The 13917-nt window shown below is 48.6% G+C and overlaps 5 protein-coding genes across 5 annotated transcripts; 1 reads left to right on the top strand and 4 right to left on the bottom strand.

Annotated features, from left to right (window-relative positions):
- Window positions 1–436: 436 nt before the first annotated feature.
- CABS01_00619 (UMTA) lies at window positions 437–2025 on the bottom strand (the record flags this gene model as incomplete). Its single annotated transcript, XM_060534000.1, has 7 exons — window positions 437–512; window positions 564–1205; window positions 1293–1333; window positions 1395–1461; window positions 1563–1697; window positions 1759–1805; window positions 1894–2025. 7 exons carry the CDS (start codon window positions 2023–2025, stop codon window positions 437–439), a joined length of 1140 nt encoding a protein of 379 aa, XP_060406514.1.
- A 1326-nt stretch (window positions 2026–3351) lies between these two features.
- CABS01_00618 (UMTA) lies at window positions 3352–4836 on the bottom strand (the record flags this gene model as incomplete). Its single annotated transcript, XM_060533999.1, has 7 exons — window positions 3352–3403; window positions 3505–4143; window positions 4203–4243; window positions 4305–4371; window positions 4435–4569; window positions 4636–4682; window positions 4753–4836. The coding sequence occupies 7 exons, from the start codon at window positions 4834–4836 to the stop codon at window positions 3352–3354; spliced, it is 1065 nt and encodes a 354-aa protein (XP_060406513.1).
- Window positions 4837–7118: 2282 nt separating this feature from the next.
- On the top strand, window positions 7119–8564 carry CABS01_00617 (uncharacterized protein; the record flags this gene model as incomplete). Its single annotated transcript, XM_060533998.1, has 6 exons — window positions 7119–7378; window positions 7429–7451; window positions 7513–7532; window positions 7600–7944; window positions 8003–8043; window positions 8093–8564. The coding sequence occupies 6 exons, from the start codon at window positions 7119–7121 to the stop codon at window positions 8562–8564; spliced, it is 1161 nt and encodes a 386-aa protein (XP_060406512.1).
- Window positions 8565–9003: 439 nt separating this feature from the next.
- CABS01_00616 (uncharacterized protein) lies at window positions 9004–10700 on the bottom strand (the record flags this gene model as incomplete). Its single annotated transcript, XM_060533997.1, has 4 exons — window positions 9004–9510; window positions 9568–9775; window positions 9836–10563; window positions 10638–10700. 4 exons carry the CDS (start codon window positions 10698–10700, stop codon window positions 9004–9006), a joined length of 1506 nt encoding a protein of 501 aa, XP_060406511.1.
- Window positions 10701–12033: 1333 nt separating this feature from the next.
- Window positions 12034–13894, bottom strand: CABS01_00615 (uncharacterized protein; the record flags this gene model as incomplete). Its single annotated transcript, XM_060533996.1, has 3 exons — window positions 12034–12773; window positions 12984–13556; window positions 13621–13894. 3 exons carry the CDS (start codon window positions 13892–13894, stop codon window positions 12034–12036), a joined length of 1587 nt encoding a protein of 528 aa, XP_060406510.1.
- Between the last annotated feature and the right edge of the window lie 23 nt (window positions 13895–13917).

Genomic DNA, 13917 nt, shown 5'->3' with positions numbered 1-13917 from the left:
TGGTTCAGTTCCTCCGAATGCGCCAGCTTGGGGGTACCTATTTGCGAGTCTCATTTCAAGCTTTTGATTCGCCATCATCGGCGCTTATCTTCTCTCTGTTGTTTGCTTCGAGCATGCACCCATGGCCATAGCAGGCATCAGACATCAACCCAACCGCGGCAGCAATCAAATCTACAACTCACTTCATTGCGATGTAAGAATTTTCTTTCCGTAAGGGTGATTGTATTCATCGCCAAACTTCGCAGGAAAAGAGTTATGTTGGTTTGAAAACATGTGGAAATCACCATTGACTGTCCATCTTCGACTATCAAATCGTTCTAACTGCTTTAGAACTTCGCCGTTGACAAGCGCTCGAATCTTTCTGCTTCCTTGAAGATAGCTTGAGTTTATACCAGCACTACCGTATCACTTCGAGCCAACCCAACCAACCCCTGACTCAAGGCAGTGGTGCGGCAACGACTTGCTCGCCAGAGACTTCTTCCTCCGTAGGCTTCCGTCCATAGACCACGTGTCTAGGGAAATGGTGTTAGTCAGAGCCTGCCGAAAAGAAAGATCTAACTCACAGTCTTAGATATGTCTGAAGCTTGAGATCCCTCAAAGCCTTCCGCATTTCGCTGATGAACACAAGAATTTCCGCATCTTCCCATCCCATGATTTGTCGCAGCAAGAAGAACCCAAATCCTTCAAGTGACTGGTCGAGATATTCCAGATTGACGGCGCCACATTCTTTCAACTTAGGGTCTGATGCCCAGCCGCCGATTGGGAAAGGCCAGCTCTTTTCCACGACATCAACAAACCCGGCATCCCGCAGGGCATTTGCAACGCCGTGGTTTCTGGTCTGCTTTGCGGTCTTGCCCAGTCTATCGGTGGCCTCGAAGATAGTCTTCGCCCACCTCCTGTAAATGTGGTCTTGCGGCAGATCATCCCCTAGAGCTTGAGAGTGATCTTCAATATCCCATTCATTTACTTCAATGTATCCACCAGGTACGAGGTGATCGAATGATTGCTTGTACAACCTTGGCCAGTCAGAAACAGCCGCCTCCATGTGACGGATATGAACGTAATTGAAGTGTTCTCGAGGCCAGGTCCACGGCTCCTCGATGTCGTCGATTTGGAATTTGCAGTTTGGCGGAACCCAACCAGGTTGGATAGGTGATATGTCAACTCCAATGACATCAGCTGAAGGAAATTCATCCGCAAAATCGCTGTAGTCGACCAGTCAGTCATTCCCTTTGATTACCGCCCCTCTCCCGATATAAGTCATCGTAGTTGAAACGCGTCACGTAACTTACATTGCCCAGATTCCAGTGCCTGTTCCAACGTCTAGGACTCTCTGGCAGGCGTATGTGTCAGAAATCGGCGGCAGAAGTAATGTGCTCATTTCAGAAACCTACATGAGGAGTTTTACCGATGGGTGCTAAGAAAAGCTTATCGTCGAAAAACAAAAGTTCCAGATAGTGTCTTTCGCATTGATGTTAGAAACGTGCGAAATTAAGAACCATCACCGCCTCGCAGAGACAGTCTTAGAGTGCAGCGTATTGTAGCCTGTTGAGGGCACTTACGCAAGATCGAGCCCTTCATTCTGCTTCTCATCATTTGGCCCCCAATAGTCGGTTTTCTGGGTATATGTGCGCCCTAGGATGCGACGATATTCCGTGATACTCTCGCTAATTGAAGCAGTTGAGGCGGTACGAATACTGTAATGATTAAAGTTTCAGCGACCGAATAGACTACTTGACAGAAACTCTTTCGGCTTACCTCTCCGTCTCAGCTTCAGTCAAGTCCTCATTTTCGAAGACAGGGTCCTTAGGCAAGAGCGGGTCAGCGCAATCCTTATTCTCTACACCCTTGAGGATATCCAATAATACCACATTTGAGCACTTGGAGACTTACGGCAGCTATGGCGCCTGAGTCGGGCTCGTTGGTGCTCCTTGGGGATGAGCTCGTCGAACCAGCTGCCTTCGGAGATGGACTCTCCGGCGATGGAATCGCTGTTCCAGCTGTTGCATCCGGGGTCGAGACCATGCTGGGTGTTTTGAAGGATCTCTGACTTGTAAGCGATTGAAAAATAAGGCAGATGAGTCATGAAAATTAGAGAAAGATTCTGTCGCCGTTTGGATCACCGGTATTTGTATGGGCTAACTGACCCCTCTTTTGCAATGCACTGATTTCTCTGTTGGTTCTATCCAACGCGCGTCCGTTTCTGCACACCAGGGGTTGATTTGCCAAGGGTCGAAGCGAAAGTTCGCTTCCCCGGGCGAATCAGAATGGGAAGTTCTCTATATTTGATGCATATTCTAGGCCCCTTATGGAAGGTCTCTGACGCGCTGGCGGTACAACGATGGCCCTCAATTGGTTTCGATGTGTGCCATTTCAGAGTGGAAACATGCGCCGAACTCATCTGAATAACTAAGTATTTCTCTTTGATCTAATTCTCTAGAAAACCCAGCGCTTGCTTAGCAGTGGCTCTTGACTATCTCTGAGAGAATTGTTAACTTAAGTAGTCAGTAGATATTCACGAAGAAGTATGCTAGATAGGCTATTATTCCTATGAAAGTTCTCAGACAGACTCGGTAAATTACCATTGGCACATTAAAGACCTCATATTTAGCACATGACGGCAGACCTGGGCGGGCCGCAAGTCTATATACAGGTAAAGAAGAATACGAGCAACCACACGTAATAGATCCAAATCCAACGAAGTATTAGTGGTCGACGGTAATCGATTCAAAGGTGTGGTTGGTAGTCTCCGCAAGGTATTGTCGATGACATAAACCATCACTCAATTTTACTCTTGAAAGATTCTCAAGATCGTGGGCATTTTACCATGGTCCGCTCAGTAAGAATGTTCGACTACGACGAGTCTTAGCTCTGTGACTGGGGGTTTGAGCCCACTTCTGTTACTAAAGATGGCACAAAGTAAGGTGTATTGGCTCATTGTTTTGCGAGACAATTTGCATGAGAGCCTGCACCATTTTGTAGCAACCGTGGTCCCCAGTTTCACGTCATGTATTAGAAGTAGAAGCTGTTTAGGTCTTTTGTTTCATACATCTTCTCAGACATAGAAGGCTAGCCAAGTAATAGATTAGGTAGTTTACTTGCAAAGCTCAAATCAACTTTCGTACGCAGACTGTAAGCAATAACCCGCGCGGGAAAAGTGTACGTAGTACTCATCTGGCAATATCTTTGCCCAAACTAAGCTACGAAGAAGCGACTATATCGAGGGCAATGAAGAAACTGAACTATCATAAGCCTGTATAGTATTGATTTTGATAAATCTTTGTAATCTAGCTAAACTTCAACCGTTGCCTCCTGACTGTTGCCTTCCGAGAGGGAGTTATCTAAAATCGTTCACTCTTCACCTTCGACAGCCTTCTCAGGTTTCTTTGCATAAACAACGTGACTGGTGTTTACCAATTGATGTCAGCTGTAATTACGTACACGGTAAATAGGAAGTGAAAGTTGATCGTAAAGAGATGAGGGGAAGAATAAAGCACAACGTACAGCTTGATGTAAGATTGGAGCTTCAGGTCTCTGATGGCCTTTCGCATTTCGCTCATGAAAACCAGGATCTCCGCATATTCCCAGCCCATCACCTCTTTGAGCAGGAAGGTACCGAAGCCCTCGAGGGATTGATCGAGATATTGGAGGTGACACGCGCCCACTTCCTTGAGAGTCGAATCCCTCGGCCAAGCTCCAACAGGTGCCGCCCATTGCTGTTCAACGACGTCGACGAATCCGGCCGCCTCAAGACCCCTAGCAATACCATGATTGCGGCTCTGAGTTCCCGTCTTTCCCAGCCGGTCCATGGCCTCTAGCATAACCTTGCCCCACCTTTTGTAGACGTGACCATCGTCCAAGTCAACGAGCACCTGAGAGCATAGCTCAACGTCTATCTCCTTGACCTCGATGTAGCCTCCTGCCTTCATGTGGACATACGATTGATTGTAGAGCTTCGGCCAATCTGCTACGCTTCCCTCGAGGTGTCTGATGTGAACAAAGTCAAAACGATCAATGGGCCATGTCCACGACTCTTCGATATCATCGATTTGAAATTTGCAATTGGGCGGTACCCATCCTGGCTGAATGGGCGAAATATCAACACCGATAACCTCAGCAGATGGATACTCGTCCGCAAAGTCTCTACGTATCGCTGTTAACACCTTTGAGCACAGACTTGAGGTTTATCGGCCAGCACATACATCGCCCAAATGCCGGTTCCTGTGCCGACATCAAGGACATTCTCGAACAATGTCAGAAATGTTATTCTGCAGTTCAGTGTCATGGGTAAGACGACTGCTTACCGATGGGCCGTTAGCGAAAGGCGCGAGAAATAACTTATCACCTAGAAGAAGAGTCTCCCAATAGTGGCTGCGTGGTATATCAGGTCAGTGCTGGGTGTGGCAAAGTAACATTTAGAGGTCAATCCTGTACGCGATGTCGAGCCCTTCATTCTGTCTTTCGTCATTCGGTCCCCAGTAATCGGTCTTTTGGGTGTAAGTGCGTCCGTGAATTCGGCGATACTCGGTGATACTTTCACTCAAAGATGCAGTGGAAGAGGTGTGAATACTGGATGTCGAGTCGTTCAGTAATGACAACTTCCGAATCCTGATTCCTCTTCCATCTCAAGCTCACCTCTCGATCTCCGCATCTGTTGTTTCCTCATCCTCAACGACTGGATCCTTCAGTAGAACAGTGACTATTAGCCCACGGCTGCGCAACGTGATGGAAGAACACCCGGTCGTAACTTACGACAGGTATCGCGGTCGCGGTAGCCTCGGAATGACCCACAGAGGGCAGACTAGAGGCCGCCGCGCCTTGTGGAGATGCAGCCATGAAATGGACTTCCTCGATGGCTCAGACAGACTGAAAAACTGTAGAATGAGGGCCTAAGAAGAGGTCGTGATGCCTAGTTTTGACGACTGGACAGACCACACAAGCCATTGATGTTGGAAGGACGAAATAACAATGACCCCTCATTTGCATTTCTTCTTCTCGTTGGTTCAACGTTTTCCGAACCACCAAGCATCGGAGCGAGAGTCCACGTCCCCGGACGAATGAAAGCAGCCTGATTTCCTCATGTTGGTTGTGGATTCTAGGCCAATTCCGGAAGGTCGAGAGTGCCGAAGCCGCCTGGGCACAGCCCCTGATACTTTGAGAGAACAACTACACAAGGATGCAATGGTGTCCTCTTCACGTCGCCATAGGAAACTTGGGGCACTGCGCACTCAAAGGAAGCTGTGGACAAAGAATCGATGAGAACGTTGTCCCGAGTACGGATCGAGCCGAATCAACGGAAAGACTAGGTGAGATGCTAGCCAATTAGGAGCCAATAATCTACCTCTCTAACTCCATATCCTAGATTGCCATTGTGACTCTGAAAAGCGCTGGGGTAGAAGGAGGAGGGAGGGGCAAGGGTTCCGGGCATAACAGCTTTTTCGAGCCATGTTGATCAGTTATGTTTGTGAGATGTGGGCTTCAATCTTGGCAATAGAAGATTGAGGACAGACGCAAAGATGCACGCAACTGTTGGCACCATTGAAACAAGCCGTTTTGTGCAGCCTCTGCCATCTCGTAAAGTTGCCGGTCTGGCCAAGATAGGACGGATGTTTTCAACACAGGCCGATGCTCGGAACGTGATCAGGCACTCCATCCAGACGCCTATCTTTCCTCAAAAGCTAAGAACAGTTATTTATCTACTGTAGATCTACACGTGGAGATGTCTCCAACTCTCCGCAGAATATGACGTTCTGAGGTCATCACAGCTGCTCAAGAGTCGATTTGAGTCATGAAGATCCTTATTCACCCAGTGACCTGATTCTGTCAGGAGTAATTTCTAGAGTCTATTCTCGAGAGACCAGACCATCAAACAAATAAGACAACGCGAAACAAACAATGAAGCTTGGCCGGATGATCCCCCAACAGCCGTTGAATCGCGGTCTCGGTCTCTTTCCCGCTGAGAAACGCAGTGGTGCCGGACGGACGATTTGGAACGAACTCTTTTTTAGGCCCCATTGCCTACCACTAATGACGACAATGCAAAACCCTGACTCGCATGTAGCACCGAAACTTCTGCACCCTCGTGCTGATCTCGATTGGAGTGACGCACGTTCCTGCGGACTAAAAGTCTATTTTGTGTGGGTGAGTGAGGGGTCCCATTACCTGAAAAGAGTTGAATCCAAATGTCTGTGTTTTCGGGCCGGTCATGTTAGAGGTGAGAAGGAAGAGCACAGAACGGAAGCACACCGCTCCCAAGGCTTAGGCGAAGCTATGATTGGAATCACTCGCGGTTACGGTATATGCCGCTACTAGTTGCATACTAGTAGCCGCGGCTGCGTAGGAATCGAGGACTAGCTTGAGGCCGGTCGCCCCGGCTTCTAGTCCGATCATCGCACCGTCAGACAGTCCACGGCCTTTGCCTCCGCGCCATTACCAATTTCAAGACCGTGCCTTGTTCTCTATGGCAGTCTCCATGTGTGGCCCATGGGCCCCTGGTGTAACTGTCCGGAGATCATCGCTACCACCCTCGAACTCGCGACGGCGTGGCAAACCCCCAGAGTGGGAGCCGGCAACCGGCTGCCCGACCAGAGGGAACATCTCTGCTGCAGTGAGCTTTCAAATGCCGACTCCCTGCGCAAACAGGCGACTCTACGATGAACTCTGGTCTGGCAAACCGGGTCCAACGGATGGAGAAGTAAAGGGTCGGACAAGTTGACGCCTGCAGGGTCCAAAGGTCAAGAATTTTGGCCCCAGCGTCTGACGTTCCCGAGTCGGGGTTAGGACATGTTGGCTATCCCAAGCACTTGTGTTGCGCTGCCCTCCACCCAACCTTCAAAATAATCCTTCCCCCGTGCTGCCACTCACCGTTGCATGCATTAGCTTCCTACTTGCCCGCCATCGCGACTAGTGCGGTTGGCGAAGTTCCGACGAGAGCAGCGGTCAATGGGTCACTTTCCTCATATTGGCTGCCCTGCCCCGACGTTTTGCCAAAAAGCTTGTCAATTTTCTCCTCCACCTCTCGATCACACCCCTACCGCCGGGGATGAAGGTGGAACAGCAACACCAGAGAATCCACCGTGACCGTCGACGTCCGATGAAAAACGACACATAGCATAACGATGGCGGGAACACTTATACCCCCGTGGTATGTCGGCTCGACACCAACAAACGATGAACAGAACATAGCGAGCATGTTTTGGGGGTTCACGCTTGGAGTCGGCCTATGGAGCGGAGTCAAGGGTTATCGACAAAGTAGAGCCAGTTGGAACAGGACACACAGGGTCAACATCTACATATGGTTGATCTGGGCGGAATGGATCGCCAGTATAGTCATCGGCATCATATCCTGGTGCTATCTGACGTCCATCATTGATCCAAGGTAGGCTTCTCTCCCTCTTCTGAGTAATCCCAGTATCTAATTTCGAGTAGCTTTGAATACTTCTTTTTCCTACGTAAGTATCGTAGGGCTTCAATTCGCATACTTTTTTAAACACTAACGCCAATCGGTTGAAGTCGTATTGTGGACGATCCAGGTAAATTTCCAGCAGGTTTTTTTAATCATGATTTATATTGGACATTAGCTGATCAGTGCTTCATCAGGTACAATGTCTCATGCAAATCATCGTCAACCGAATCGCAATTTTGATGCCGATACCTGCACAAGCCACACGACTGAAATGGGGAGTCTTTGGTATCCTCTTGGCGGTCAACATCAGCGTCTTCTGTATCTGGATTCCAGCTCGTCTTCAGATCAACGAGACTTACATTCACATCAACGAGATCTGGGACAGGATAGAAAAGGGCATCTTTCTTCTTGTGGATGCTGGACTGAACCTTACCTTCATCTATCTGGTCAAGTCGCGGCTAATTGCTAGCGGCTTGACTAAGTACAAGGCGCTATTCCGATTCAATCTGGCCATGATTGCAGTCTCAATGTCACTTGATGTAGGTTTGATCGCTTTCCGACTGCACTTGATCTGGTGGCTTATCATTCACACTCTAGGTCATCCTCATTGGACTCATGTCCCTGCCGAACACTTTGATGTATGTGATGCTGACTCTTGTGGGCTCGTGCCATCGCTAACTGTCACAGCTATGCCCAGTTCCACCCGCTAGCCTATTTACTCAAACTACATATCGAAATGGGCATGGCAGATCTGATTGCAAAGGTCGTCAAGGCCTCAAACCCCATGCGCCCACACGCCGAAACAAGGAGAGACAGCAACGAAGGAGCGCCAGATGCGAACAAGAACTCATTATCGAAGTCGAGGTCCAGAAGATTCTCGATGCCCTACGTAGCTGGGAGGTGGATGTTGAGCTCGGAGAATGTACAACCCAAAAGAAACACCGTAGGGCCAGAACTCGAGCTCGGTATGCCGGCCAACACATTCTCAGGGAGGGCGGCAGAGCCAGAGACTACGCCGCACCCTCGTTCGCTCTCTCGTCACATAACTGAACCGAATGGGATATCTGGGCTGGGTATGACGCCACAGTCAAGGACTAGTCGCCAGGATTCTAGTAGTACTGTGAGGGAGCAAGACCAGGATGTTGCGTGGTATGTCTAATTGAAGAGACCGGAATAATATGATACCCAGGGAGTCCAAGGAAACGAAAAGGCGGCAGTCACGCGGATAAAAGCATTTAGCGGAGTAGGAGTATTGTCACACAACTGTGAAAGCGATTTATCGTCATGAACAAAATTAATTTATGTAGAAAACTCAAGGCTTCTTAACGAGTACTCTTCACAACTCGGTACGTGGAATGTTTATGTATACTTCGTTTTTCGTTCATGACCGGTCAAATGACTGGGACTTCTCCATCGCTGGCCCCCTAAACAGAAATCCAGAAGACGTGTGCCCCCCTTGCTCCTAGCAGGAACCTCCATCATCTACATCATCTGGCTTTCTTTTACATACGCGAAAACTTACTTCAGTTGGTAGATAAAAAGTCGAATTATAGAAGACGCTGGAAATACGTTTCGCGCTGGTGAAAATTCTCCTCACATCATTGCGAGTCGCGATGGGCACCCTGCAAGGCTTTCACTGCCAAAGCAGTAATGGCCCCTTCGCTTCCAATTAGGATCCCAGAGAACCCATACCGGTATAAGTATCCCATCCAGCTGCCATCACTTCTCTGCAAGTCCAGTAGGACCCTTCTATCCGTTGTGTTAATCAGGCGCATGTTGTTCGATGCAAGCAGACGAAGCCCGACACTTGACGCATCGTTTGTAGATCCCATGCGCTCTTTCAACCGCTGACAGAGTAGATCGCGCAAATTGTCAAGCTCACTGGCATTAGGATTCTTGGAACATAGTTCACTGAGATAGTAGAGTAGGAAGTCCGGCAGGTGGTAGTAGCGAGTTCCATGCTCGAAAGCGCCTGTGCGGAGCCTATCCTCCATGAAGTGTAGCGCGGGCTGGAGTTGATTGCCTCGTCCACTTGCGTAGAAAACTCGCAGTACATTGGCTGAGATAAAAGGATCAAGCCTCGGCCGGCCTGGGTCGAAGTAACACTGCACAGAATCAACTCTTAGTTTGTTTCAAAAGTACATCCAAGGGGAGCAACTTACATATGCTAATCCATCTGGATTCAAAAATTGGAGAATATTATCCATGGCCTTCTGCTTGACATCGAAATCAACATCAAGCGTGAGGAGAGCGATAGAGGTAGTGTCGAGGTCCTCGGGAAAGACTTCCGTTGTCAGCACTGGAGGCCCATAAGAAAAGCAGTTCCATTGGCCTGAAGGAGGATTGTGTTGGGCGATATCGACAAGTCCCCTAAGAAACGTAAAGTAGTTAGTATTTCAGGCGAACTTATTGTCCGGGGTGACTCCGTACCAGTCGTTCGTCCAATGCAATAAAAGAAGCTGCTGGAACTGCTCCCGAATCTCAATGCCAGTGTTGGATATACACCACATGTCCTTTGCGTGAGCTCGAAGCCAAGATTTACCACGCTCAATGGGATCACCAAAAAGGCTGTTCAGCTTCTGGATTACTCTGTCCGTATTGTCAAATAAGACTCCTTGCATCCCGCGACATTGGGCGCAGATGACATTCTCCGGTCGGTCGTCAACAAACACAGTTGATTTCGCATTCAAGCCTGCATCTTCGAGAGCTCGATCAAAGAAACCTTGCTCCGGCTTTCGTACACCCAGGCTGGCTGACGTGTAGACATCATCAAATATGTCCCAACCTCCAATCTTGGAGTGAACTATGTTATAGCTTTCGGTAGACATATTGGTTGCAGCAATCACGCGTAGTTGGCCGTCGGAGTTCTCTTTGAGATTTCTGACGGCTGCAACAAAGTCTTCGTTGAGTGTCAAGGTTGACGATGCCAGCTGGATGGTTTGTTGTAAGGCACCCTCCGCAAGGGCGAACCTCTTCGTCAAGGCCCCGAACACCTCTGATTGTGTCGCCTTACCTGCCTCCAAGCTATGCCATTCGGATGATTCAAGGACGCGCTTGAACACCTTTCCTGGAATTGGAGCGTCTGGGACGGCGGAGAAGTTGCAGAAAACTCCGCCAATGTCCAGTATCAACGCAGTAGGTCTTCCATTCACACTACCCTGCCGGCAAAATGAATACGAATTTAGCGCGCTGCTCTTAAGATATCCCGCCATGTTTCGCATTTTCTTCATACCTCGGGTGCGCCGTGATGGCTCTGGAGAATTGGGGTGGGCGATGAGTGATGCAACTTAGCCATGGTAAGAAGTATCACGAAAAGAGGAAGCGCTTGGTAAAGGAATTCTGGTGTTCTCGAGAAAAACGAGAGGGTTCAAAAAAAAAAAAAAGCAGACCTACGTAGGCAGCAGGATCATTGAAGTATATGTATTCTTTGCCGCAAATTGCCCACTGTAAAGATCAAACATTGCGACTTCGGACGAGGCAATTTTCGACCTTCCGCATCGTGTCGGGATCAGACAATTGATTGAGATGATCCAGGTTACTTCGAACATTTGGAGGATCTTGCCAAAAGGTCCTGCATAGCTTCCTTCAATGAACCCCTGTCAAAGGCTCGTCTTTAAGCTAACGAGACACGGCAAGCGATCTTCGCTCAACCGCTGCGCCAAGTCGAAGATCTAACGTAAGCGTAGGTTGAATCCTACGTGAACTCTGACATGATGTGGGTTCAAAACACTACGGTCTGTCTTCTCTCATTTCATTAGTTGAAGATACGAGGAACACGAAACTATTTCAGACAGCCATGCTGCACCTATTACAAGGGGCCAATGGATAATGCCATTTTGAGTGATTAGGAATATGATACACAGATTTTCATCACACAGCTTACCTGTTCGTAGACAAGATTGACTCTCAGGATGTATCGGAGTGGCTGGCAGTTGGCGAGGTGGAGTTCATAAAGCAGACCATTGCTTACTCGATATCGGACGATCATGCGTTGCGCGCTCTCTTCCAGCTGGAACATCTCAGAAAACAGCCTGTTAGATTTCCAGGTAAACTGGACGAAGCAAATGGTTTAGTCAATGACAAAAGAAAGTTCACCTCAGTTCACACAAGAATCCATGACGTATATCTGTTTGATTGATAAGTATAAAGCAAGTAAATACATCGAAACATTAAATTACAATCGGCCTTATATAATCTCTCCTTATCTAGACCTCGGACCAGGAAATATTTCGAGTAAGGGCGGCTTAGCAGAAGCGCAGCGTCAGATTCTCTGCTAGAACTGAGATTCTTGTAACAAGAGCTTTGGGGGAAAAGGGGAGAGGCAGCTAGTCCTCCAAGGCCAAGGGAAAGAATAGTGTATCCAGGTTCTCACTGTCTCACGGCTAACATGATGGCTTTATCTTCGTAGCAGACATAGTACTTCAGTGACGTAGTCACTTGGTCAGGTTTCAAGCTGAATTCGTCATTTGAGATACCGAGGACATAGGCTGAATTAGGAGCAGCGGCCTCCCCCGTTTGTCCAAAGTGCAGGTAGGTTGCACCTAGGTGTGTTGTGTGCATGCCCATTCAACTCGTAAATTCTCTCTTAGGAAGCAATCAAAGTAAAATAATCTAGCGACACTTTACCACTATGGTCTCTCAGCTTGTAAGAAGTCGGTCACACCGGCTAATAGTTCCCAACTCTGGTCATCAAACTCTGCAATGCCCTCTTCCCTCGTCGACCAGCTGCGCGACATGCTGAATTGTGACCCCTCGAGGAAGGATTGAGTATCATGGCTTGCTAATGGCCCAACCATCTCAAGGCCAGTGAGAAAGTTGCAATCATCAACAGAATCTTGTGCCACAGGCATTCCATATGCCAAGGCACTTTCGCCTACATGGGCAAGATCGGCTGTTTGTTGATCCTGCTCACTCGTGTCATAGCTTTGAGTTTTGGCACCTGATTCTGAAGTTGGGGTTCTCTCTGGAGCTGATGACGCCTCGTAACGATCACGATTCGACCGAGATAGACTCGCCGCGATCTGCACCCGGCAAGACGCCAGCAGCTCTTCCACAACAGATTCCAATGTCTCGGCCAGGAAGCTCTCAAGCTCCCCTTCATCGTCTGAAACGTTTGGCTCTGGTATGAGCCCTCGCTCCCACAGAGCATCAGAGACCAGAGCCTTTCCGTTCGCATCCCAGAAGTCGTGGATCATGACCATAGACTCCTCGATCTGGTTTCCCAAGTATGCTGACTCAGGACGTGGAACATCAGGGAACACAATATCCCACACACTGAACCATTGCTGTTCCTCAGATAATCGTCTGTCTACCTTCCGAGTGAGCTGTCGGCTTTGATCTTCAGATATCCCCTCATAGTTGACCTGATCTTGTAGAAAGCAACCGCGTTGTGAAATGTGGATGTCTCGGCCCGTTGGCTTGTCGAAGATCATCCAGCATGTTGGACAGTAATACGACGGTTAGCGATGTTTTCGATTGAGGTGCTGTTTGACGTCTTTGATCCTTTTGAGTTCGATTCTGAGGCACTGAAGATGCTTCAAAGGATCCTTCTTGTAGAAGGGGCAAGCAAGAATGATACTTCTGCTCTTGCCGGACGGAGTCATTGTCGAGCCGCTCGCAATATTTGCGTTCGAATCTTCACCCGCCTCATTTCCTCCATTACCCTCATTGTCGTTCTCGTCGTTCGACTTCTCGTATTTCCTAGATCTCTTGCTTGATTGCTGAGTTTGTGTTGCTGGAGGGTTTGCTGCTCGCTTGTTCGATTTCTGGGGACAGGTTTGCCATTCGAAGAAGTTGCTAAGACAGTCTTCTACTAGCAGCTTTTCGATCGACCGAAACCGATGGTCTGACGGCAATGCATAGATAGGCGCTACTTCTGAGGTTTCAGAAGGCGATGAGCTCTTGTCTTCACTTTCATCGGCGATCGGTGAAAAGGAAAGCTCCTGATCGGCATGTCGCAGTAGGGGGATGTTGCAAAATTTGGGTGTTTCGGAAGGAGATGGGTACATGTATGCTACGTCTGAGAATGGACTGGAGCGTGACAGGAACTCGTTCTCGTACTTGCTGGATGAAGGTGTCTCTGCCGGAGTAGGTCGTCCCTCATCACATGCTCTCCTTTCCAGATCCTCAAGCCTTCTCTTCAACTTCTTTCCTAAATTTTTGTCAATGCATGGCTTCTTCTTCCAGCAACCAATCAACTCTTCTTATCTACTTACTGTAGTTCCTTTGAGCTATTCGGTTTTGTATTCTCCGGCGCTCTGCCAGATCTGAAGTATTTGTCCAATCTTCTTCACATTTCATGACCCTGCTCGATTTGTCCAACTCCTCTTTATCGGTCTCTCCTAAAGTATTCCGCGGACGAAGCGGGAGCGCTGAGCTCTGCGCCTGGAAGCTGCCCTGGTGAGAGGCACTAGCCCGATCGTCAGAGAGCGCAGCTAACATGTCGATCTTGTTGTTATATTCTTGGACTCTAGGCCCTTCGTATGACATTCGTGTCTTCGGCGTAGCACATA

Source organism: Colletotrichum abscissum (genome assembly GCF_030869225.1).
Source record: "Colletotrichum abscissum strain IMI 504890 chromosome Unknown Scaffold_1.1, whole genome shotgun sequence".
Classification (NCBI taxonomy): domain Eukaryota; kingdom Fungi; phylum Ascomycota; class Sordariomycetes; order Glomerellales; family Glomerellaceae; genus Colletotrichum; species Colletotrichum abscissum.
The sequence above is the reverse complement of the archived record's forward strand: the minus strand, read 5'-3'. Positions and strand labels throughout refer to the sequence as shown.